General features: G+C 42.7%; 2 protein-coding genes across 11 annotated transcripts in view; one reads left to right on the top strand and one right to left on the bottom strand.

Annotated features, from left to right (window-relative positions):
* TOP2B (DNA topoisomerase II beta) overlaps positions 1-12,021 on the top strand; it is a 55,968-nt gene extending 43,947 nt beyond the window's left edge. For both annotated transcript variants that reach the window (XM_037525216.2, XM_037525225.2), the window contains exons 28-36: positions 866-1,060; positions 3,220-3,361; positions 3,549-3,710; positions 5,002-5,203; positions 6,232-6,311; positions 7,351-7,461; positions 9,380-9,502; positions 10,722-10,816; positions 11,452-12,021. In XM_037525216.2, coding sequence (XP_037381113.1) covers positions 866-1,060; positions 3,220-3,361; positions 3,549-3,710; positions 5,002-5,203; positions 6,232-6,311; positions 7,351-7,461; positions 9,380-9,502; positions 10,722-10,816; positions 11,452-11,619 — 1,278 coding nt within the window. In that variant the 3' untranslated portion in view covers positions 11,620-12,021. The remainder of the gene's footprint in view (positions 1-865; positions 1,061-3,219; positions 3,362-3,548; positions 3,711-5,001; positions 5,204-6,231; positions 6,312-7,350; positions 7,462-9,379; positions 9,503-10,721; positions 10,817-11,451) is intronic.
* Positions 11,994-26,931, bottom strand: part of RARB (retinoic acid receptor beta) — an 885,139-nt gene continuing 870,201 nt past the window's right edge. For all 9 annotated transcript variants that reach the window (XM_054692829.1, XM_054692837.1, XM_054692832.1 and 6 more), the window contains 4 exons: positions 22,573-22,749; positions 16,291-16,495; positions 14,970-15,128; positions 11,994-13,466 (listed from right to left, as the gene is read on the bottom strand). In XM_054692829.1, the coding sequence (XP_054548804.1) occupies positions 13,270-13,466; positions 14,970-15,128; positions 16,291-16,495; positions 22,573-22,749 (738 nt within the window). In that variant the 3' untranslated portion in view covers positions 11,994-13,269. The remainder of the gene's footprint in view (positions 13,467-14,969; positions 15,129-16,290; positions 16,496-22,572; positions 22,750-26,931) is intronic.

Raw genomic sequence — 26,931 nt, 5'->3', positions numbered from 1 at the left:
TAGAGAGGTTAAATAATTTACAGAGACATTATTATGGTTAAGAGTAATTACTTCATTCTCTCAGCCCTGTTTCATTCATAAAATGGGGTCTACATGATTTTTTAATGCCTACTACATAGTTAGGCTATATAATGAATAAGTAGAAGTTCTAAGACTGAAATCCAGGCAGGTCTGATTTCAAAGCTGGTTATTTTTATTCAGCTTTTAAGCTATACATGGATTTTTTAATTTATCTTTTAAGAGATTTCAAGATGGCATTTTTCCCTTCTTTCAAAGCTTGCTAATTATTTGAAGGAATGCTTTTGCAAAAGGAAGATTCTTTAGCATTATTCATCATTATATCCCCACTTATTACATTGAACTCATAAATTTAATCAACTGTAGTGACACTTTAAATTTTTCATGCTGTAGTTTTGTTTATGAACAGTTCTCATATTTTTTTACTTTGGCAAAAAACAGTAGTAAATAGTAGTGTCATACTTAACAGGCATGCCTTGGTGTATGATTTGCTAGGATTCCAACGATAATGGGTCTTGATTTCATAATATAGGATATTAGAACTGGAAGGGGCCATATAGGTCATTTAGTTAATACCCCCTGTATTTGTATTACATTAAATGTGTACATGAATACATTCCATGTATATTACAAATGAGAAACTAGTTAGAATTGAGATCAAAACCCATGTCTTCTGACTTAGAATTTTTTTATTATTTCATCTCTGATCAGTTGAAAGGCAATCATTTATTTTTTTATGGCATGAGTAAAATTAGTTTCAGTTTAAGTAGGAGCGATTGTCTTTTCTAGACAATATTGTTTATTACGCACCTGCTCGTTCCCCTCCTCCCTTGTAATTATACTTCAGAAAGTGGAAGCACAAGAACGAGAAGATGTTCTGGCTGGAATGGCAGGAAAAGCAATAAAAGGTAAAGTTGGCAAACCGAAGATGAAGAAACTTCAACTGGAAGAGACCATGCCCTCACCATATGGGAGAAGAATAGTTCCTGAAATTTCTGCTATGAAGGCAGATGCCAGCAAAAAGTTGCTGAAGAAGAAGAAGGTATAAAATACCTTGTTTATTAGCTCACTGGGAAACTCCACCTGCATGATGATACATTTGTGTTTTAATTTTACTGTGTGCTTAAAGCATGCTTTATTTTGTTTCTAATAGATTTTATTTGTAATATGAAATCCTTTGTTCTATGAAAGCAGTTGTTCCATAGAAGGGAAATATTCATCAAGGACCCATGTATATGTAAAGAGCTGCTTGCTTGATTCCATTTTTACAGTGAAAGCTAGAAATACTCTACTCAGCAACATTCTAAATTTAACTTTAAGATATAAACTGTAATTCTATATCATGACCAATTTAAGGAAGTCTTCCATTGGAAAAAGAACTGTTTGGCTTTTGAAGTTAGCTATCATCTCTTACAATTGATTTGTTTTTTACTCTTAATTAAGAACTCATCAGGCACATCCTATGTCTTTGACATTGATTAGTGCTACTGGGGATTTAAAAGTATGGCCAGAGTAAGCAGAAGAAAGGAATGTTGAGAAGCTGTTCCGAGCTGGGGAAATAGGAGGCATGATGGTCTGAAAGAACGGCTAGTTTTTCTGCATAGGTTGTTTTTAGAACCCAGGGAAATGTATAAGGAGATGTATCCAACAGTCTTGTTAGAGCTTGAGAAATAAGCCTAACAGCTAGAGATTGGAGAGTTTTCTATACAGAGCTAATATTTTGAAGCACAGGAGCATTGTGATACCTGTAAGATCCCCCCTCTTCTACTCTTGCTAATCTGTGGTCTGTACTACTTTCTGATCATCTCGCTCCCCACCATACAGATTCACTTGTGTACTTACTTTCCCCTTGGGGAGATGGCTTCTCTCATTTATAGTTGCTACTTGGCAGGTTGAGTTCTCAGCATTCTTTTCACCTTACATAGATTCCTAAGGTAACCTCATCAATACCTAGAGCTTTATCCACTCATGCTGCTGACTCATGTCTCTGTCCCTAAGCTGTTATGTTTTCAGGTGTGCCAGGTTCATGTACTGAAGCGCATGCCCCTCAAACTCAGCATGTCTGACATTGAACCTTTATTCTGATATCAAAACCTGTTCTTTGCTGTTTTTATTTCAGTTACTGGCACTATCAGCCATTACTAACATAAGTCAAAAAACCTTGGAGTTATGTAATCAGTAATTAAATCCTATTAGTTGCTATGAAGCAGTTCCAAAATCCACCCCCTTACTTTGGTCACCAGTGACACTGTCTTACAATACCGTAAGTTTTCCCTGAACAACTTAAAAAGTATTCTTAACTAGTCTTCCTAGTTCACTTCTACCTTTCTCCACTTTATTCCTCTCACTATTAACACCAGAGTGATATTTCCAAAAAGGCAGTTTATTACACAAGTGTTTAAAAGCTTTCAGTGACTTTCCGTTGATGAGATAGTTATGTAGTATCTGCATGCTTTCCTGTTTTTTGGCTACACTTTTGTCTTGTCTCTTCTTGAATCCTAGCAGGCTTTGTGCAATTTCCTAATCTTAGGTGGTAATTCATGTCTCTGTGTCTTCTGCTTGTAATGCTCTTCCCTCCTTCCTTTTCCTTACCTGGCATACATACATGGTTCTTTCAGACCTGATCAGAAAGGGTCCTTTTCTATGGAATCTTCCCTGACCCTGCCCTAGGCAGAGTTGTTCTTTTCTGCCCATCAGCCACTGTTATATTTGTTATTGTAATATCTCGTCTCTGCCTCTCACCTTAGGGTCCGAGGCAAGAGGGATTTTTGTCTTGTAACGCTTAGCGGTACGCGATGTGTGTTACCTATTTTCCTTCAATAAACTGCAGGATTTTGTTGTCTAGTATAGAACTGTCTGAGCTCCAGGAACTAACTTTGCAGATATCTTATAGTATATTTAACTGTTGGTGTGAAAATCCCTTTGGTATTCGAAAGCTGCCTTCTTGGTTTTTTTGGTTGCTGTTATGTAGCCATCATCTCAGTGTGTCAGAGCGGTAAGTAATAGCATTTGCTGCAGATAAAGTGAAACATGATCTGATCAAAGTGGTCTATTCAAACCTCAGTAGAATCACATTTTATTATTTTTTAAGCACTTGATATGAAGCAGCAGTCTATTGGCTAGAAATGTATCTCTAAAACATAAGTTGTTAATTTAACTTTTATTTTTACTCATAGTTTGGTTTTCTTTTTTAATGTTTAGGGGGATGTTGATACTACAGCAGTAAAAGTAGAATTTGATGAAGAGTTCAGTGGGACACCAGTAGAAGGGACAGAAGAGGCGTTGATCCCATCAGCTCCTGTAAATAAAGGTCCCAAACCCAAAAGAGAGAAAAAGGAGCCTGGTAAGGAATTCTTACAAGTATTTTTGTGAGAAAATCTGTGCAGGTTATTACTGGGCTGTTTTAATTATGCTTATTTTTGTTATGTCTTGTGCATATATATGTGTGTGTGTGTATATATATAGATAGATATATCTCAATGCTTGTATGACTGCCTTTTTTTTTTTTTTTTTCTTTTTTTTTGTTTTAGGTACCAGGGTGAGAAAAACACCTACCTCATCTGGTAAAGCCGGCACAAAGAAAGTGAAGAAACGGAATCCTTGGTCAGACGATGAATCCAAGTCAGAAAGTGACTTGGAAGAAACAGAACCTGTGGTTATTCCAAGAGATTCTTTGCTTAGAAGAGCAGCTGGTATTGTGATACATTTTGTTTGTTGTATATTATAGTTTGACCAAGTTAGTATAATTGGTATGCTAGTATTATCCATGTTGCTGAAGCACTAAATCATTAGTATTTCAAAAGTTACAGTTAAAGACAAAAAAAATTGTTTAATAGAATTTTTTAAAAGTTTGATTATATTTTCTTCATAGTCTAAATGTTTGGTGAAAAATATACCTTGGTAATATACCAATAGTGATAGATCAATAAAAGGGCTTTGTTTTCTACCACTTGTATCAGGACAAATTTCCCTCTACTTTAGGAGCCTTACTCCATGTATATAGCATGATTTAGATAACTGCAGTGATTGAGTTAGGCAGTCGAATCTCATTTTGCTATTACATATTTATTGTAATTTGCTGAATGTTTCTTTCCAAACATTCATTAAATTGAGGTCATCAAATAATTAAAAATTGAGGAGTGTCTTAAGTTCTAATTTACTTAAAGTGAATCATGGGAACTTGGTTATTTTACTTTGGGAGATAATTTTTAAATTATATATTAGATCTTAAATTTTGTGGTTCTGTAATCACCAAGGGCCTGAATTTCTTTTTCCTAACGTGTATAGGTGGTATATTGTAGGCAAAGTTGTGACATGAGTAAATTCAGTTACAATGAAAATGTATTAAATACCTAATTTTTAGATTTTTTCCAAAATGGAGTATGAAATTACACAGCACCAAACTAATTTTTAAATTTCATTTCATAGTATATATTAGAAATTAGAGTAACTTATTTGCATTATATACTAGAGTGTCTTTCCTCATAGTTGTTACCTTTTTATGAATTATTACTTTGTTAATACATTGAAGCTTTACATCTCCTATTTTTCTCACTCATCTGAAAAATTAGTTATTTCACAGCTAAACTATTGTGAAGATAGAAAATTTTATGGAAGAAGTTAAGAGAAAGTTTAGCACATTCTAAAGACCTGTGAAATTTCTTTTGTAATGGTTGAAATGGGAAATCTTAGTTACTTTTGAAGTGGCCATATGCCTGTGTATGACAGACATCATTCTGATATTCTCATTAGTTCTCTAACATATGCAGCATTACTTTGTAGTCTCCTGGGACGTGTAAGACAGATATTAACATTATTAAAATAACTGAAACCAAAGTTGTTGGCTTTTAGTGTTTAAATGCTTATCTGTTTTTGCCTTGTGTATTTTTAGAGATAACTAGAATATTTTTAAATTCATTATTAGTAGTTTCATGTGAATAAAGCTGGGTATGAATTTAATATTCACTTTTGTTTCTCTCCTAGCCGAAAGGCCTAAGTACACATTTGACTTCTCGGAAGAAGAGGACGAGGATGCTGATGATGACGATGACAATAATGATTTAGAGGAATTGAAAGTGAAAGCATCTCCTGTAACAAATGATGGGGAAGATGAATTTGTTCCTTCAGATGGCTTAGACAAAGATGAATATACATTTTCACCAGGCAAATCAAAAACTACCCCAGAGTAAGTAATGAAGCAACTTTTGTTCACTTACATGGTAGTTTGAGCACCTGTGAAAACCATAAGGTATAAGAAATTGTTATTCTAGAGGAGGTACTCCTTTAGAAGGAATGAATCTTGCTAGTATTGCAAGTGTTTATATAACTCTTACTATAGATTAGAGCACAAGTTGGCATTTTTTTTCCTACAGGACTTGATAGTAAATATTTTAGGCTTTGTAGTCCATATGGCCTCTCTCATATCTGTCTATACTCAATGCTGCCCTAAAGAGTATGTGAATGTGTCCTACTAAAATTTTGTTTACAGACAGATGGCAGGTCTATGGGACAGTTTGACAACCCCTGGTTCAGAGAAAACTTACTACGTCTTTGGAATTGGGAGGTTTAATTTTCTTCCCTAGATTTGAACATTAACATGTAGGATGTGCAGTTTGTGAACTAGTTCAGAATTTTTCAATATGTACGAAGCTACTGAACCGTTCACTTTATTTTTAATTAACATTGGTTCACATCATGTATGTTACCAAGTACTGTCACTACACATTTTTAAGTTTTATTTATGCATACAAGAACTGGGGTTCAGGCCAGAGGTGCGGGGTGAGAAGATTCACCAGAGACAGAGTGGGGACAGAACAGGCAGATTGACTGAAATACACTGCTGAGGGGAGCAGCGGGCGAGGTCTGCTGTGCCATGTGGGTTGCTCCCTGGCGGGCTGGGGGATCAAACTCTTACTGCAGAGGCTGCGGATAGCTTCATAGTGTTTAACCTGTTGCACCACCAGGGAGGCTCTGTTTTTACACATTTTTTTAAATGAACTATTTTACCATCTGTAGTCTAAGATAGTAGGATTATTGCCTGACTTTCTTCATAAAATTTAATTTAGTGGTATTTTTAATAACTAAGTCTTTGGTCAGTTTCCATCTGTGTATGTATGCACTAAAATTTTCTTAGGTGATTATAACTTTATATATCTGGTTTCAGTCTTGATAAATTATAAATTTCCTCTTTGTGGTATATAATTTTTTTAATAGAAAATCTTCACATGACAAAAAAAGTCAAGATTTTGGGAATCTCTTCTCATTTCCTTCATACTCTCAGAAGTCAGAAGATGGTATGCTTGTTTTTTTTCCCCCATTGGTTAATTGTATTAGTGCTGTGTGTTGGTGGAGAAAAATTACATCATGATTTAATTCCAGGATTTTTTTGAGTAGAAAACTTACCTCCTTTTTGTATTTTCCTCAATATTACAAGGATTATTTAGTTCTCTTCCAACTGATTAGTCAAAATAGGCATTATGAAAACATTTAGGTGGACAGGCAGATGCTAACCTGTGGGGTGGGGGGCGAAAGGGTTTGATAGTTTTAATGAGAGGAAAAAGTTAAATTTAGAAGGAATACTGAAATTTGATTATGGCAATGTAAATTTATTTATATGTGCATATTAATAATCTTAACAGCTTTCTTAAAAAACTGTCAAATATATTTTATTAAATTACCCTAGTAGCTGAAAGATTAAAGCCTTCATAGAAACAAATTTAATTGGCATATATTTTTATTCCTTATTTTTTTTGTCTGGAATTTTTGAAGTAAGCCAATCTAGTTAGATTTAATTGATTCACTGTCATGTATTTTTATGAACAAATATATTTATATATCTGTGGTACATATTCTATATGTATAGACAGATGAGCATTTTTGACAGCATATCTAAATATATACAAAATAGTCTTATAGAAGAGTTAATTTGAGAAATGGAGGGATAGAGGATGAGATTAAGTATAAAAGTAAACTGAAGTTAGTAAGCCTCTGTGCGTTATAAGTTAATCTTCAGTAATTTAAAATTGATTCAGAGATATGAATATTTACTATGATTTGAACATCATTACTGATATTCATGTCATTTTAAATAATATTTGGGACTATTAAGAATTTTAAACAATATAGAAATGTATGGGGTGACAATGGAGTTAACATTTTTGGTGAAAAACATTGTTAGTTTCATTTTCTGCTGTTAGTATATTGTATATGTGATCACAGAATAGAAATTCTAAGATCACTTATTTAGCTAAAGAGAAGTCATCAGTAAAAAGAATCAAAGTATTAAGTGGCCCACACACAAGCTCTTACTGAACAAAAGCTTTGTAATTTTAGATTCTGCTAAATTTGACAGTAATGAAGAAGATTCTGCTTCTGTTTTTTCACCATCATTTGGTCTGAAACAAACAGATAAAGGTCCAAGTAAAACGGCAGCTGCTAAAAAAGGTATGTATTTATGATTTTTGCAATGATTAACAAAAGCAAAACATAACAGGTAGTTGTTAAAGTTTACTGTTATTTGAAACTTTGCAGTATAACTTTAAAATGAGATGCCCATGCATTGATATCTAAAGTTAGCTTTCTAGTAACGCTCTCCTATAGTTGTAGTCTTTCTACTAGTAGCCTGATTGTGTTACCTGTGTAGGGTTAGGCTTTACTCCTCACATGGAATGAATGGTCATTTGATTTAATTCATGACTTTTTCTTTGTGAGTCACATAGCTGCTTTTCTAATGCCATAGATTGTCCATTAATTAATTTTTGAAGGTCACCTTTAGTGCTTTGTTTATTTACTTGCTGTACAAAGTAGCAGCTATGTTTTTAAACACTATGGACCATTCCTTTGGGATCTTAATTATACAGCAGACAGTACTATTGTAGACACATGTATTAGATGTAACAGAACAACACTTTCTAAAAAAGTTCCCACTTACTCTGAGCACACTAGGACTGTGGTGAGAAATTGGTTGGCTACAGGAATCTCTCTAACCAAAGCATTGGGTGTCCCGCCCTTACTCTCTGTTACCACTTCAGTGCAAAAGACCAATGTCTATATTTCTTTATCTGAGGACTATCTGTTTTTGCAATGCTAAAAGATTAGCATTTCCCTGGCCCTATCTTTCTTTACCAGTGATTGGGGAAAGGTGAGCTACAAATGTCCTAGTTTCTTGTCCTTTCGATGCACTGACTCTGGGATGTGTGTTCTATGCTGGCTCTCAGAGATTCCTCACAGGGTGTAAGCTCCCAGAATGATAACAGACATGAGAGTTTACTCATTACTGGCTGTCCTTTCTTCACTGTCTCATTTATGTACTCCTTTCCTTCACCTCCTAAGTGTGTATTTGTCTTGGGGTCACTTCTGTGGAACTCACAGACTCTAAGTTTCCTTTACACATCATTTATCTTTGTATGAACAGCTTATATTAGAACTGACATGAAAACCTGGGAGCTACATCACTTTTTTGAACATTATCAACTCATTTACTTCATCAAGCTCCTGTGAGCAAAAAGCCACCATAGAATTGAAGGTGTCATCTAACACAAGTCCAGAAACTCTTCTGAAAACAGTGGTGCTCTAGAACCCCCTGCTATGTCGGGCCTGTACTTACGCTTGGAGCTGCCACAAGGCTCTTCTGGTATGAAGAGCCTTTTTAGTCATGAAGGATGCAGAGAGGGCAAAGCTACACACTCCGTGGCTGCTACTCCCATAAGAGCATGGGCTCCTCCTATTGTTTTATTGAGGGGCCTTGCTCAAACTGGGACTGGGAATACATTTTCCAAAGAACTAGCATGGGTGTTTGGTTTTTAGAAGAGTAGTGACTAATTCAATACATTTTTGAAAAATTAATGAAAGACAGGCCTTTGGGTCTGTTGTTTACTTACCTAGAATTTTCATGTTTCCACATAAGCTGAAATCCATTGGTTGCTTTTTTTATGGAAGTGAATTGGTTTCTATTCATGGTATTTGAGGGTCCCATAAAAATATTTTTTCTCTGAACGTTTTAAAAGTTTGAACTCAACATGGGGTTATATTTGGGTATAATTAATATATCAGATATACTTCTTTTGGTCTCGATTATACTATATTTGTACTGCTGCTTTAAAAGTTAATTCATTTTAATGGTCCTTGTTTAAAATACCTCGCTTGAAATATCAAAAGGCAAATTATGAATAATTGAATAAAAAATATTTGCCATCATGAGAAAGTGTTTGCCTTTACACTGGCACCAAGGAGACAGAAACCATTTTAAAACTACTTAACCCACATCAACAGTTAAGAAATGCCATTGTTATAGGACTCATTTCAGCCTGGTCTGTTGGTAAGTATTTCACATTAATCTATAAAATGGGAATTTGCTTAATAGGAAAACCATCTTCAGATGCAATCCCTAAGCCCAAGAGAGCCCCCAAACAGAAGAAAGTAGAGACTGTAAACTCTGACTCAGACTCAGAATTTGGCATCCCAAAGAAGACTACAACACCCAAAGGTGAGGTGTCAGCCTTGGTGTAATCCTCTAAGCAATGCCGTGTGGAAAATGTCTAGTCTCTTCTATTCACTGAATTTACAGAGACTGTGTACTTAGTTTATTGTGAATTTCCTCATTCTTCAGTAAGCAGTACGTGTAAGAGTCAGTGCTGAATTCAAAGGAAATAGAGCAATTTTGTGTCATTTTGTTTTAGAAATGTAGAAACTAAGACTCAAACACCCTCTTCAGCCAACTCATTGGAAGTAGTTATTGCAAAAGCAGATGAAGGCTTTTCACTAAATAAATTATGACATTCTCTACATTACGCTGGAGCTAGGAGTCTTAGACCACAGCTTGTTGCTCATCCGGGAAATGAAATGGCTGTTCTCAGGGCCATGCGAGGGCACCAGTTCTCCCTGGGACCCCGCTGTACCTCTAGAATGTCCTTAAAACTGCTTTGAAAAAATATACATGAGACATAATTTTCTGTAAGGGTAGCTACTCAATCTTTTGACCAACTGACAGATACCATCAAACAGTGCGATAGGTCAATACTCTGAAACTTTATAAAGTCAGAAGTGCTAGTATCTTACTTGTTGGTTATAATTCTTAAGGCATTTTTTAAAATTCAGAATTACAATTTAATTTTCTTTCATTGGCATAGTGGGACAAACGTTGGTTACTATTTAAATATATTACCTTTTCCCCTTCTTCCTTTAATGATGAGAGTAAGACGTTAGGTAGATGAAAACAATAGGTTGCATGTGGTGCTCCTAGGTCTAAGAAGAAAGAGTTTTCAGATTATTGCATGATTCATGCTAGCAGTTAATTCTAGGATGGTTACTTAAAGTGGGGCCTGCAACTGGTTGTTATTAGTGTGTGGTAAGTACAGTGTAGAGTAAGCATTTAAACATTTAAAAGTAGGCACTACCTTTCTAGGAACTCACACTGTATTCTTTGTATGTTATTGCTCTAGGAAAAATTAGAAGCTAAAAATATTTTCTTTTCAAGCTCACAGACCACATAGGTAAAATATAACTGCTTTATCAGGTAATTAAAATTTGTCACCAGACCTTCCAACTAATTTAAATTATTTTTGAAATACTCTTTAGTAATGTCAACACCAGAACTGCCAGATTTTAAGAGGTCAGGATTGCAGTACTGAGCAGAGCATGTAAATAGTTTAATATTTTGACATTTATCTCTTTGTATGTACACTAAACCTGTGTTTCACTTTAAGGTAAAGGTCGAGGGGCTAAGAAAAGGAAAGCGTCTGGCTCTGAAAATGAAGGTGATTATAACCCTGGCAGGAAGACAGCCAAAACAACAAGCAAGGTAATGTGGAGCATCTTTTAATATGTGGTTTTAAGATGATCTATGTAGATCTTGTAATAGCTCTGAACTTAGCATCTCTTATCAAACATAAATCTTCATAATCAAGACTATTTCCTGGATATATAAGTACGGTATAAATCAGCTTACTTATTTAACAGAAGTTACACATTACCTGTCTGAAATATCATCTTTCAGATAAATAAAGGCTATTTCTTTTTAACTTGAATTCATTTGACCAGAGCTAGTTTTTCCAGTAGCTTTTAGGTTAAAAATAGAACACATCAAATGTCACCTACCTCTCTTCCTGTCAAAACTTAAAAATACAGATGATTGTAGTTTTATGCTGCTCATTACATTTACCTCTCCCATGCAGTCTTCTATAACTGGGCCGTCATGGTTCCACTTGGGACAGGTAATTGAGAGAAAGTAATGGTGACAGTGTGCGCTCCTCAGGGTGAGAAATTAATCTTTTTTTCCCCCTTCATAAAAATGATTAGGTAACTGATCTTAACACTAGAATTACAACTCTGATTTTAAAAAGCACATTCTTTGTAATAGTTCCCAAATATAGCACAAGTGTACGGAACAATTCTTTACAACCACTAGGGGTTTTTAAATCTTTTTTAAATGTCTAGAAACCGAAGAAAACATCTTTTGATCAGGATTCAGATGTGGATATCTTCCCATCAGACTTCACTTCTGAACCACCTTCTCTGCCACGGACCGGTCGGGCTAGGAAAGAAGTAAAATATTTTGCAGAGTCTGATGAAGAAGAAGATGTTGATTTTGCAATGTTTAATTAAGTGCCCAAAGAGCACAGAAACATTTTAACAAATACCTTGTGTTGTCCTTTTGTCTTTTCTGTCTCAGACTTTTGTACATCTGGCTTATTTTAATGTGATGATGTAATTGATGGTTTTTTATTATTGTGGTAGGCCTTTTAACATTTTGTTCTTACACACAGTTTTATGCTCTTTTTTACTCATTGAAATGTCATGTACTGTCTGATTGGCTTGTAGAATTGTTATAGACTGCCGTGCATTAGCACAGATTTTAATTGTCATGGTTGCAGACTACAAACCTGCTTTTTGAAATGAAATTTAAACATTAAAAATGGAACTGTGTTTTCTGTCTCTTTCCTGAACATGAAACTGCAGTAAAAGGCTCCCCACACACCTTTAAAATAAATATATTTTATTCTTTGCCAGGAGACTCCATGGAAAAAGGTAAACAGTATATGAACATAGAAAGCATTGTTAAACAATCTCAATGTACAAACAGAGCCAGTGAAAGTACATCACAGACTTGCTAATATATCAAAAAAAAAAATCCACTAGTGCTTAAATGAGAACTAAGAACTGACACTTGTATCTGTTAACCACTCTACCACAGCTTTCACTCTGCTTCATAGTGATTGAACAAGGTCAAAGGATGCAGATTCTGCCCATACCTCGGGGAATTAATATTAGCCACTGGGCATGAAGAAGGCTGGGAAAAAAAAACCCCGTAGCAGGCATGAATCAGGAAGGACAACAGAGTTACTTGGTACAGGTGGTAAACCAGCCTGCTCATTCGCCCATGAAATTCCCCTAATGGCTTGTGAATAGGTAAACAAAAACTTATTAACACTGAAAAGTGTTTCTGCCTTGGAGGCTATCATTACTGTAAAAATGTATCTTTTTTTAAAAATGTGTAGTAATGTCATTAAACAAGTAATAAACCACTTTTAATTTAAAGTGACATTAACAACTGAACAAATGACATTTGATGAACTGAACTGGCAGTTACACCGATACAGAATTCTCTTCTGCTAGTGCAGTGAATTTGTATACTTTTACTGGGCAACATGAAATAAAAGATGCAGTTTGCAAGAACAAGCTTCCATACTAACTAAATTAGAAAATCTTTAGCCTTATCTTGTCATACTGTACAATAGTCCCATTTCCTTACCTTGATGTCTTGATTCTCCTGTGAAGGCAAGACAGTCATCGTTTTGAACCTTTCTGAGCTGGACATGTACAGTAGTCTGTTTTATAACCATGGTGTGGCTTGGTCATTTTTGAGTATGCAAGACAAAAGCACCAAACATACAGTATAGAAAGAACAGAGCCGTACTTCTGTATGTACAAAGTCTTCAGAAACCTAACCGGGGGTAAATCATTTTGACTGGGTCTTTGCCATGCAATCTTGAGTGTTCAAAGAGGAAAATAGAAGCTTTTAACTAGTTTCTGGTTGCATGAAATGGCTGATTTTTAGAATTTAAAAAGTTTGCATTTCTAGGTAAGTTAGACAGTGAGGAGTATATATTGATACATACGAAAACTTCTTGGTCCTTCTTGAGTTTTAATATATTTTCGGTCCAAAAATTAAGCAGCAGTAAAAATGTTTTTTCTTGCATTTTAAATCCCGGAACTGAAGTTACTGGGGAATGTTTGAAGTTGATGGAAAGTGTCTTATTGCACCAGTGGGGACTGACTGACACCACTGTTTTCCACTGAGCTGGGTGAGATGCTGGGACTGTGCTCTGCTGTGTTCCCACTTGAACTTGGGGTCAAAGGTTCATGTCCTTCAGAATTCTCCAGCATTTCCTGAATGAGAGGTGGCATTGATCCAGGGATTTCCATTTTCAAGGTAATTACACGTTCTGCACCTTTTTGAAAGAGATAATAGAAATCTGGTAGCGATAAGGAGTTAGGTGAGTAACTAGGTATCAACTTTCATCTACTTTAACATGGGTGAAAACCAAATGCCTCCCGCAGGCTAGCCTAATTTCACAGTATTTAAATATTAGAAGTAATAGATATTACTTTATCTGTAGACACGACAGAGGGGGTAACATGCTTAAGTTTGACAATCTGTGCTTCAATTTCAGAAAAAAAAAATCAGTATATATTCATTTAACCAAATTTACGAAGAGAAGTTCCTCATAAAAGACCAGAAAGAGTGTATTTTTTGAAAGTGAGACAGTTGAAAGGTCTCCAGTTATCTACAGAAAGAGGAAATGAGCTGACTAACGAAATGTGTAGAGATGACCAACCTGAATACCCCGGCATCGCCCAACGGGGTGGCTACTAGCCACATGCGACTTCAAATTCATGGACTGAAAACAGTGCTCCCATTGCATTAACCACATTTGAAGTGCTCAAGAGCCACATGTGACCAATGGCTACTGCATCAGCAGTGGGGATTACAGCATATTCCATAACCACAGTCAATTCTGTTATACTGGTGTGGCTATTTGTAGAGACGGAGTGATCGTATTGGGTTAAACAGCCTTACTGCTTCAGACTTGAAGCTGCCATAATTTCTATGGCATAAAGCAGTGATAGCAGCTGTTTGCTTCTCAATCCCATGCTAGGGATGGGCTCAGTGTCTCACTGGAGAAAGGTCTGACAAGGAGCTTAAGAACTGAGACTCCTGTTGAGCAAGTTCGCTTGGCTCGCCAAGGTCTTCAGGGACAGAGAGACTACGCTAATGGGGCAGGAGAGTGACAAATCACAGCACATTCGGTACCGGGGATAGCTGCTGAGTTCTCTCTCTGCAGACCCTGCTCTAACACTCAACGGTGATGTGGCTCTAGGCACTTCTGTAATTGCTGGAGTTGCCACACAAACTGAAAATCACCAGGCAGAGAATATTTATGCCTCTTAGGAAGGCAAGAATTCCTTTGCTTAGAAGTGTGCAGAAGTAAATCTGCCTACACACGAGAGAGCAATGGCTACATTGATTGAGAGGGAAACTTAGCCAATAACAATTACCCTAAGTACTGTTCATTTTTTGTAAGGTTTGGATGTTCAGGAAAACCTGGAGTCAAGTTTATATAAACCAGAACATGTGTGGCAAATTAGGATAAAATGCATAAAACTCAAATTTAAATGCTCAATGTATAGTATTCTTTGAAAACAGCTTTCAAACCACTTTATCTGATGGTTAAAAATCTATGAAGATCAACGAGTAAGGTAAGATTTGAGGTCTTCCCCCCCCCCCATGGTGGGTACTATTTAATTCCTCTTAATTTCTGTGAGAAATTAATTCCAAAACAACAAAAAGGCAGCTATTGTCAAACATCCTGAGTAGTACAGAGCAGCACAACCCGGTTAGGACCGCCGGTCACTGGTTCACTTAACAACACAGTGAGACGCTGAAGACATACCTTTAGCGCTGATGCTGCGAAGATCTGTGATTTTCATTAAGATCTTTGGGAACATGTGGGGCTTGCTGGGCCGTCTCTTTCTGATATAAATTTTTAGTGCTTCCAGCAATGGTTCTTGTAGCTTATCTACTTTTGTTGGTTCCTCAAGGTCCTGGCGGTCTAGAAACCAGGAAAAAAGTATTAAACGGCATCAGGACAGAAGGCGTCACGTACTTTCCGGGCTAGGAGGTTTCTGCACATTGCCCTTTTCCCTTGTTCCTGCCATGACTGGTAGAGTCTGGTGACTCGATCACACACACATTTGAAGGGGTGTGTAGCTGCTTTTAACAGTGATACTTGAAATGACTGTGCCCCTCAATGTCAAAAGCACATTTTCATGGCTGCCGAAACCAGGGACAGAATTACTTCTCGTGACCAGGAGGTGTCGCTACTGAGCTAAATTCAAACCAACCTCGAGCAGACCGGCAATAAAACTAAGGAAAATGGGCCCCTAATGAAGGCCTTTACTTTTTATTTTTTTTTTTTTTTTTTTTTTATAGAGGCATGCTTTATTTATTTGTTTGCTGGTTTGTTTGTTTGTTTGTTTTGTTTATACATGCACTGGGTACAGTCAGAAGCGCGGGAGGGTGAGAGAATTCACCAGAGCCAGAGCGGGGAGCAGAGCAGGCAGAAGGACCGAAGTACACTGCTGAGGGGAGCAGCGGGCAGCAGGAGAGGTCTGCACGCCATGTGGGACCCTCCTCTGGTGGCCGGGGAGCAGCCGGGGATCGAACCGGCGCCGCAGAGGCCGCGGGCAGCTTCGCAACCCAGCGCTCAACCGCTGCGCCACCAGGGAGGCCCGGCCTTTACTTTTTAACTACTCATGATTCGGCATCCTGCGAGCCAGCTGGGATCACGACATAGAAATCCACATTTTATCTCCATCCTACCCAGGGTTGGGGGGGGGGGCAGGGCCAACCCAGTGACTTGTATTCCTGGCCACTAAATTAGTGAGCAGCACATGCAAAGTCCCTTGGGTTGTCATTAAAATGTCCCTAGACAGTCAATTTTATAATAGTTTGACTTTGCCTTTGAAAAATACCTGTGGCAATTGGAGAAATAACATTTTGGTATCTCAGAGCACAGTGATCTCCAATACCTTTAACTTCTAGCAACATGGAAAAATGCAAGAAACCCCACGCATGCCTGCCTGCCTGCCTTTAGTCACAAGTCTTTTTTCCATGCAAAGTAACTCCAGAATGGAGATGAGGAATTTCCCATAAATTACAAGTATAAGTTGTTCTTCATGGAATCTCACGAGGGTTTTCTAGGTAGTTGGTACCTCCACAGATTAAGCAGATGGCACTAAGAAGGCCTGTTTCTGTGTCATCCATTTCCAAAGGCAGAAGCTGGTTGGCAAAGGTGAACACAAGGTCAGTCAGAGGACCAAATCCGGCATTGTGCATCTGAGTTCGATTTAGGGTAAGGCCATCTGAAAAAGTCATGGTGTCTTGTTCTGGGGTGTACCTGGTGCAAATTCTAAGAATCTGAAAGAAAAAACAAACCCATATTAGATGGATCATCAAAGCCAGCCTACACCTATCCCGGCAGCATCATTCTGATCTGGGCAGCAAATAACATGCAGATTTCCAAGGTGCTCTGAACTCCCGTGGGACGCGTGCCCTCCCTGCAGATGTCTGTGTGTCTTCTAGTTCCTCCACTACAAGGCTGCAGATGTCACAATATGGGCTAAAGTTATTAAGGGAATGATAAATAGCACACAAGAAAATTTGAGAAATATCTGTGCTAAAAGTAATTCATTTGATTCAAATAAACATTTACTGAGTACCTACTTATGTCCCAGGCACTGTGCCAGGTGCTAGGGATAATAAAAAATGAGTAGTAGGTTTTGTTTTTTTTTTTTAAAGGGGTAGAGTCTGAAAAAAGGGACAGTATCTACACTTAATCTTTCAAACAACAAATGGAATATTCTTATTTTCTAGATGAGGGACTGAAGACTCAGAAAGGTTAAGCCACATGCCCAAGCGTCACCCAGTGAACGCGGGACTCAGTCTGATTCAATCCTGCACTGGGTTCCCGCTGCCATGCTGCTTCTAGCCACACAGCTGTCCAGAACCGCACACGGGGAGTGGGGGTGGCAGCAGCAAGGCGCGGGGCATTCGGGAGAAGCGAGCCCAGACAACGCGGGAAGGAAATCAAGGGCAGGCTCCTGGAGCAGAGGTGGCGCGTAGAGTAAGCCCCTAAGTGCGGGTGGGGTTTCCTTAGGCAGGAAGCCAGCGCCGCTGCAGAGCTCCCCACCCACCCGGCATGCCCCAGAGAGTAACCGTGCCGGCCACCCCGAGGTCCCTGCCGCCAGGGACACACCTGCTTACCACGCTGCCTGCCAGCCTCGCTCAGAGCAAAACAAGCGGCAGAACGTCTGGATTAGTAGACAGTCAGCCCCGCCTCGCAGTGCTAAAACATACGACTTAAATCCCCACCGCCCTGTCCAGCCCATGTGCTAGGAAGGCGCTTCGGAGCACCCCCTTGCCCTCCAGAATTCCATTTCTGTACCAACAACTGGGAAGGGCCTCTGCAACCCGGTTTCTACCCTGGACTTTGCCCTCTGGAAATGCCTCAGAGCTGCTTGAAGCGCAGAGAGAAGTGACTGCTGCCTGGACAGAGGCTGAGGGGGCGAAGTCTGTCCCAGATGCTGGCGCTCAGCTTGCCTGGGTGTGGGTCCCACGAATGTCTGCCTGCGTGGGGTGATCAGGAAGGCCTGCCATCTTCATGATACCTGGCCTCGTGTGGAAGAGTGTTCTCTGAGCAAGCGCAGGATTCCCACGGAGGAGGGGACCCCAGGAGCAGAGCCCCCCGCCTATATTCCTATCAGGGCTCATAGAATAGCTGTTAGCAAATCTCTTCTCTTGTCAGGGAAGCGCTCTGGGGCAAGGGTATGTCTCAAAGAGAAGATCGTCTAGCTGACCGGCAGTGTCACTGCAAGCGCCTCCCGTCCCCGACCCTGCATCGGGGCAGGCCTGATGCACTAGAAGGCCTCACGCTCTTCTGTCCGCAGGTCTCTGAGCTTCCAAGAGGACAGTGGGCTCGAAGCACCTCCTCCTGCGTGGAGGACTCCAGGGAGCTTGAGCAAAGTGTCAGGATGCCCTGGAGAGACGCCTTTGCCGCCAAGGTCGTCTTGACATTGAACATAGAGGAGGGTGAATGGTAGCATATCTCACCTCCAACATGTAATAATAAATAATAATATCTGCCGGGTACTATGTTAAGTTTTAATATATTACTTAATTCTTGTATCTACCCATGAATAGCTACTACTATTACCCTACTTTACAGATGGGAAAACAAACCCAAATAACTTGTTCTAGGTAACGTAACGTGCATGTTATGTACGTAGCAACAGCAGGTTTGCCTCAGGGCCTGTGCTGTCATCTGCTCCACCGCAGCCACGTCACTGCAAAAACTAGGTCCCTCTAAATTGAGCTAACTTCCGGCCCAGTGTGGATTTGCAGACCCGTCTCACTTGTCTCCTAGGCCGGGTGCTCTTGTGCAGTGCACAGCCCGAACAACTGTACATGGGAGCACACGGCCTGTGGCGGAGAGACACAATTCTACAAGCTTCAATTTATATTGGGCAGTGTGTTGTAAATGAGGACACGTCCTCAAGCTTCTTAATGTCCTTGTTGTGTCACCAGTGGCACAGTGAACCGTACAGCCGTGCTAAGAAAAGATGACCAAGAAAGGACTAAGATTCCTCTTCATCGGATGGGTGGTTGACCTTGCCTCAGATATTTGCCCAGGGCCTCCCTAAGCTGGCCTCGCCATCTCCGAGTCCCTGGCTGGCTGACATGTTGCGCTTCATCTCAGTAGCTGGCGGCGTGAAGCCATCCCCACTGTCAGAGCAGCAGCATCCAGAGGTCCATGGGAACAAGCCCGAGGCCCTGGGAGGTGAAGCGCAGCGCCTGAGATCACACAAATAATGGTGCCTGGGCCTCCAACACAGGACTCCTAACCCCAGGCCAACGTTCCTCCAACTACCTGGAGAAACACAAGGAGCCATCACGTGACGGGCAAAGTCGCCATGCTCAGTATTTATGAGCCCAACGCCCACAGACACGTCTCCAGGTTGGAGCCAAACAGGTACTGGGTAAGTCCGTGCGGAGTCAGCACACTGCCAGGACGCGCACGCACGAGACCTGTCCCTGAAGAGAGTGAAAGCAACCTGGGCTTGGTTGGAAAGAAGACGAGGGCGATGGCATCTGCGAGCTGTCAAGGGCCCACTTAGAAATCCACGTCCAAACTGCAGAGACAAATTATCTTTTTCAAACACTTGTCCTCTGCAGGATTTTTCTCCTCAAAAGTTGGAAAATATTTGGATTTTGACGCATTTAAACTATGGCCGATTGCCTCACTCTTTAGAAAGCTCAAAATCAAGTCTAAAGAGCCTGCCCAGAGAGGACGGCATGTGGCCTAAGATGAGAGAACGGTCAATGTCTCCTTTTATCAAGGGTCGGCCACCCTACCCACCACCCTGGCCGCCCGAGAGGTCCGTGGGTCTCCTCCTCACGGTTTCTGGCCAGGCCTGTCTCCGGAGAGAGACCAAGGAGTTTCGTTCTGTCACACTAAAGTCAACTGCCACTGGCAACCACCACGAGCTTCTCTGGGATGAAAACACCCTTTGGTTGAGAGGAGGGTATTTTATCTGGAAAGAAGAGCACCCAGAGCCCACGAGATGGGGTGAAAATAGCTCAGGCGAGACTGGCTCACCACTGGACGGTCCATTCAGACGACACAGAGCTCTGCTGGCAATCGAAGCCAATCCTCCTCGAGGAGAGCAGCACCCGGTCTTTAGCCAGGACAAGCATCTCCCCACGGCTTTCCGTTGGCCTCCTAGCAGCAAAGTGCCTGAGGCTGGAGCCCAGAGAGGCTTTGTGCATTTGGCAAGGACTTTCCACTTCTCTCCTCATCCCTGTGACCACCCAAATCCGAGCCGTCCTCATCGGTGAGGGCCTTGAAGGTGGCTCCTCATTTCTACTCCACCCGCTCTGGTGCTGCACAGCCCATCCAGAGCAGCCAGCGCAGCTGCTCACACTCATCCCAGGGGAACCTCTCCCTGGCTAAAGGTCCTCCATAAAATCCAGATTTCTTCTTGTGGCTGCCACATCCTCCACCTTCAACTGCTCCTCTTTTTCCCTTGCTCATTAACTTCTGGCCCTGTTGGTCCTTTCCTGAGTCTTCTGCAAGTGCACAGCTGAACACATTTTCCCTAAGTATAGACCATTTCTCTAAATTAGTTTTGCCTATTCTTGAAATTTGGCTAAATGGAATCATTTGGCTAAATGGTATCTTCTTGGGTGTCTGGCTTTTATTTACTCCATATCAGGTCTGTGCAAGTCTCCTGTGTTAATACATGTACCCTTTTCATTGCTGTGTAGTATTCTACCCCATGACTCATCCTCCCTGCTTTATTTTCTTTATAGCACTTGCCACTTTCTGACTCATCTACTGTCTCAAACGTGAGCGTCTAGGCAAGCTCCCAGAGGGGACCGTTCTTTACCTGCCTTACTCCCTGCTGTGTCTTTAGCACACAGGGTACAGCCATCCACACAGCAAATGGTTAATGAATATTTGTTGAATAAATGAACCGAATGCCCTCATCAAACTCTTTCCTACCCTGTAGCCCCCTGATGGGGTATCCAGGGATTGCTAAGTTTTTAGGCAAAGGAGAAACCTCCAGTTGCTCACCGACCCACTCTCTACACTGATTGTTTGGCCACTTGTGGGCAGATGCTGATCTGTGTGATTGCTTATTCTCAGTTTCTTGTGGGATGGTGTAGTGATGATGATAACAACAGCACATACAAAACTTTGAGTGACTGTCTTTCCTGGCAGCATGAAGTACCTATGAGCTCAAGGGAGAGAGACATTTTCCCATTAAGACCTGCCACCAATCTGCCTTTCTCAAGAAGGAAACATGTTTGCTTGCAGCAGGAGTCTCTTCTCCCTGCTACTTTGGAACTAGTCATTTAAAATGTTAAGAAAAATTGGGGCCTCCCCGGTGGCACAGTGGTTGAACGCTGGGTTGCGAGGCTGCCTGCAGCCTCTGCAGCGCCGGTTCGATCCCAGGCCGCCAGGCGAGGGTCCCACATGGTGCGCAGACCTCTCCTACCGCCCGCTGCTCCCCTCAGCAGTGTACTTCGTCAGTCTGCCTGCTCTGCTCTCCCCTCTGGCTCTGGTGAATTCTCTCACCCTCCTGTGCTTCTGACTGTGCCCAGTGCTTGTATAAATAAATAAATCTTAAAAAAAAAAATAAAACAAAAGGTTAAGAAAAATCTGTGGAACCCGACAGGTGAGGGCAGGGGACAGGTGAGCACTGCTCTGGTTTCTGACTAGAACCCCTGGTTCATTCAGACCCTCTGATTTTATTTAAAAAAAAAAAAAAAAAAAAACAAGTACTGCAGTGTCCTTAGACCCTGGACCCTGCAGTGACCGTTACTGCTGCTCCTGAGGAGCAAGCAGCGGAAAGACCTCACCAGTCTCGTTTCCTGCACAAGCACTCCGTCTACTGTCCTTGCTCCTTTGGAGGAGACTGAGTGTGTGTTCAATTTCATTAAATGTATTTGCTTTGCAGAATGGTTTATACCCAAAACTATGAAAGATGTAATAAAGTGAAAAATCTATATGCTTTTAAAGCCCCTCAACTCCTCGTATGGCAGTAACTCCGTCTCGACTAACATCCCGGGCGTCTGAGGCTTACTTGGCATTCCGCTGGGTGCTATGCATTAAGCACTTTTACTCTCCCTATTTCCTGCTGCTCCCGGGAGCCGGCTTCCCTCTCACTTCCTCCAGAGACCTGTCTGCACACAAGCTCACAGGACACGCTCCTGCCACTCTAATGGAGCCGCTTCCTGGTCTCAGGCGACGGTCCCCATCCAAACGATCACAGCAGACCTGAGGCCCCACTGGGGAGAGAGGGTGTCATGCAGCCAGCAGAGCCTGCAGAGAACAAGATGCAGCAGTGCCCTTACCCTCTTGGAAGACCTAGAATCCACAGAATGCGAAAAGCAGAGAAAAGGGGGAAGCAGATTCTCAGCTATGGGTGGGGTAAACTGAGGCTCCACAGAAGGTAGGAAGGATGGGATTTCTCAAGGCCCCCAATGGAGGTACTACCTCCGGCGGTCAGTCTAGCCTGGAGAATCCTGACGGCCTTATAAAGACCTAAGGGTTGTCTCAGAAGCTGCTGTGAATGCTCCTCAGAGGCCCTGGGGTACAAGATGAGTTGGAACAGCAGGGAGGGAAGTGGTCAGCCCCTAGCGAGTCCTCCTCGGGTCTGGCCTGCCTTGGGCAGGTGGCCTTCCCACCATCACAGACGGCCTTCGACCAGGACTGACAGGACCCTGCCCAGGGACATGTGGAGGGGACACCTCAGCAGGGGAGAAAGGGTAGGCAGGTTCTGGCCAACTGCAGGGGGTCTCTGCACCTTTGGCCAACAAACTGAGACTCCAGTCAGGAGGACGGAAGTCGGTGTGCGCCGAGGTGGGGGTGGCAGTCAGTCTTCATCGCATCGCCATGCCCGCCCCACATCCCAGAATTCAGAGGCACGTACCAGGATGTCCAGGCAGGCGGCCTTCAGTAGGGTGATTTGGTCTGCGATGGTCAAGCCGGTGAAGCCCGGGAGACGTTTAGCAAACTCCACGATCTTAATAATGCACTTGGTGGCCAGCTCGCTGAATTTGTCCCAGAGTCCCAGGTCCAGTCGGACGCGGTGGTCGGCACTGGAATTCTACAGTGAGAGAAAATGCCATCAGGCGAGTGTCCGGGAAGCCAGCGGGAGCTCGGGACGTAGCGCATCGACCAATGCACTGACAGTCCTGGCAGGGAGTTCCCCGTGGGGGGACTGAGGTTTTTATCTTGGATTTATTCTTTTCAAAAGCTCAAAATCTTCTCCCTGTACCCCTGGGCAACCTAGTAGCAGGTGAGGGAAATCCCTCCTCGTGCTACTCCAGCTAACACCTGCAGGAGGAATAGGGAATAGGACCCACCACCATCACCCTCGCGAATGAGTGGCTCCCGGCAGCGCGGCATCGTTGAGCAACGCAACCTGTCGTTTGAGTGGCCGTGACAGAAAAGCACAGCATCCCCTGTGACATAATCTGGCCGAAAAGCCCACTGGAGGTAGAATGAGCCTGAGATCTAACATCAGGAAATGCAGGAGACAGAAGAGCACGATTAACTGCACCGTGGGGGACGGGACTGTCACCATCCGGGAAGCAGAAGACGCCTGAGAAACAACAATTGATTTCTTCAACAAATATGCTGCAAGGAGCCAAAAAAGAAACAGGGAAAGGAAAACCTGCAGTCTCAAAGCAGCGCAACCTGGGTGCGCAGTCACTGAGCGCATCCGGGAAGTGAAGTGACACCGCCACGCGGCGGGCCGCCCGCCGGCAGTCACGAGCGAGGAGGCCCTGCGAAAGGCTGCACCGCAGGCACCTCCAAGCATCACCTACGTGACGGGCAGACCCAGAAGCCTACACAGAGAATGACTCCATTTATGCGGCGCTCTGGGAAAGGCAAGATGATAGTGACAGAGGCCAGATCCTCGGTTTCCAGGAGCTGGGACTGGGGGAGTCGATCACGAAGGTGCACCAGGGAACGTTCTGGGATGATGGAGACACATGTGCCACACCTTAGACGAGGGCGAGGGGTCACCCACTAGACTTCTGTCAAACTCATCAAACTAAACCTCTAACAAAGATGAATTTGATTTCATGTAAATTATACCCAAATAAATTTGACTTGGTCAAAAAGATTTTTAGGGGACTTGCAAACCAATCACGAGATGCAGACCTTATCTGAATTGCGGTTCAAGCAAATGCATGGTGACATAAGAGAAAATTGGAAATTTGAGATACTAAGGTGTTTGAGATGTTCAGCTTATTTTTGGCGGAGAAATGACAGCACTGCTGTATTTTGTTTCCAGAACTTTATCATTTAGAATACACGCAGTAAAATGTTTACAAAGCCAGGTGTTTGTGATTTACTCCTGAACAATATGCAATAGAAAGGGTTGTGAGGGTGGAGAGAGGAAACCAGACTGGGTGTGGAGTGATCACAGGCATTTATTATTCTACTCGCTTGACATTCATATCATGCTTGAAATTTGCCATGGTAGAAATGAGATTATAAAGCGTCCGTGATAATTAAAAGAAAAAATAAAATGCAACCACTGCCACCAAGTTTAGACAGTCTGAAGGTCCCCAGTGCATTGGTGGCCACAGCATGGCCTCCGTGGCCTTCCCTGGCGCTCCTGTCCACTGCCGGGCACTGAGGAAACTGCCCTGCTCGTGACGGTGCAGTCCTCAAGAGCCATGCAGAGCTGCGCTGCCCTGTGCTCTCCCCTCCCGAGAACAGTCAGACTTCTGGTCCCTCGGCAGCTTCCATCCAGGACTCCGAGGCCCAAGCTCACACAGGAACCCTTAACTTTTGATAGTCACAAAATCAATCAAGGGGCGCCCTCATCCCTATGAGAGGGTTCACAGATTTCAGCCTAACCCTCTACCACGGTCTGGCTGGGTCCCTCCATTCGTTCGAATACGTGTCCATTCTTTCCACGTGCACGTGGGCTCTGTCTCCCACAACAGGAAGGGTTCTAGCTCGTGTGCCGTTACAGCCTAGGTTAGGGTTGAGAATTTCATATTCTCCCCCCAAACTGTCAAGACTTAGAGAAGAGGTCTCACCCCACAGCTACCACCCTAGTCGGAACCATCATCACCTTCCGCTGGATTACGGCAGCTCTCTCTCAGCGCCTTCACCCTACGCTGCTCTCCCTAAATGTTCAGGCCAATCTAGGCACAAGCGGGTGCTTTCAGAACACACGGCAGAGCAAATCACTGTGCTGCTCTCAATCTCCAGAGTTTTGTCATCTTCAACTAAAGCCAAAGTCCTTTCCAGGGGCTGCAAGGCTTCCCCAGACCCGCCCACCTTCTCTGACATCATGTCCTCTCACTCCTCACCACCCTCAGCTCGCCCCGCCTAGCCTCACGCATGTCCTTGTGACCCTGAATAATAATGCGAGCTCCTGCCTCTGGGCCTTTGCACTGGCCACTCCTTCCACCTGGACTGTTCTTCCCAGGTTGCTGCGCGATGCACTATATTATTTCTTCAAATCTTTGATCAAATTTCACTTTCTCTTGAGCCATCCCAGGCTACGCTACTGAAAATGACAGCAGCCGTCCCCCCCGTCCTGCTGTGTTCATAGCCCTTCTCCCCTCACACGACCATTTACTGCTTTACACTGGCGCGTCTTGTCTCATTTCTCGTGACTTTATTATCAGTGTCTGGAGCTGTGCCTGGTGCACAATAGGGACTCAGTTAATATTTGTTGAATAAATCAAATGGTCCTTGCTGGCTTAAAATATCTCAGGAGCATGATCACTGGAGGCAGAGGCTCTCCCGGGCTGTGGGCCTGGCCTGCTGTGGGCTTCTGCTCTCGAAACCGCGGAGTTCAGTTATGTCCAGAGGCCTTATTGAACCAGCCGGGGACACATTCCCTAGGCCTCTGACAGAAGTCAGTGACTCTGGAAAGGGGACCGGGTATCCCTAACCAGTATCTTCAGTTCCTCACTTCCATGAAAATCAGCCCGTAGAGTCAACAAACCCAGCTTTTGTTGCAAATGTTGGCAGGAACGCCAGCAAGAAGAGTCTGCACAAGGGGGGCCAGCCCAGACCTAAAGTGGGGGCCAAGTTGCCTTCCACAACGTTCCCTGTAGGAAGTAGGCACGCATCATCCAGATTTATTTTATTCCTTCCTCAAGGACCTTAGTGAATACAGTAGACTCGGGGGAATATAAGATCAAGATGTGCGGCCATTCGGTCTGTAATTAAATTTAATAGGCAGTTTATCCAGTTGGTAGGAAGATGACATGGAAGAGAGGGACAGAGAGGCGAGCTTACGGCGGGAAATCATTTTACGATGGAGTATCCATCTGGAAAAAAAGACATTGCCCCAGCCCAGCAAGTGTGAACGAAATCCTCATCAGCATCGTATGGGGTTGCTTGATCACGCACTGGGCGGAGAGAGAGAAAGGCCTGTCGAACCTTCTATTAAAAATAATGCACAGCCGTCTTAACGGCATGAAAATCTAACTCACTATTATGCAAACTGAAGGGAAGAGGCAGTTAATAAAACGCAAAATAACCTGGTGTTTTATTGTACCAGAGGCAGGATTCATAGCATGCGGTTCACGATGGCTTCTGTATTATCTTCCAGCTGAGGCGAATGGAGGCTCCGCCTGTTTGGGTTGGTAATGAAGGCGGTAGAGGGAGCACCCAGGGAAGTGTGGGTTTTCAGCTGCATTTCTGAAAACCAGGGGGAGAGAGAAGGATAACATGGGGTGGGGGGAAGCTGTTCTGAAGAGCCGCTCTGCCGAGGCAGAGGGGGAGACAGACCTTCCTCAAACTCACCCCCGCAAGGGAGGGAGCCCCCCGGGCCCGAGCCAACAGCTTGCCTTCCCCAGTGCTGAGCTGAGGTCCCCGGGGAGCAGCCTGACCTAAGGCCTCAGGGCAACTCTCAGAGTCTATTTCTGCCTCAGAAAAGCCCACACCCTCCCCCTAACCTATGACATCCAATTAAATGACCATTTATTTTTGGTCTCAGGAATAGATCCCTTTTTTCTGGCATGGCAATCAGAAGAAGAGGGTAAAAAAGGAGGTGGAACCACCAGAGTCCTTTAAAAGTCCCACAGAGGCAGCTCCTGGCATGGCAGTGGCTTATCCCCACCTGTGGCTCCTTTTGAGATAAGGAGGAAATACACACTTTCTTAAAAGGAACAGCGTTAAGGTTGCCTGGGACTGTCAGTCACACCGCTCAGGTGGCCTCCTTGTTAAGAAGGCTTTGCCTTTTGCCCATACCCAGAGGTTGACGCCCTTTCAGTGCCGTTGCATCCACCATTCATTTGTCCGGTTG

The sequence above is a fragment of the Talpa occidentalis genome, unplaced genomic scaffold, assembly GCF_014898055.3.
Source record: "Talpa occidentalis isolate TD23 unplaced genomic scaffold, MPIMG_talOcc4v2.1 talOcc4.10, whole genome shotgun sequence".
In the NCBI taxonomy this organism is placed as follows: Eukaryota; Metazoa; Chordata; class Mammalia; order Eulipotyphla; family Talpidae; genus Talpa; species Talpa occidentalis.
The sequence above is the reverse complement of the archived record's forward strand: the minus strand, read 5'-3'. Positions and strand labels throughout refer to the sequence as shown.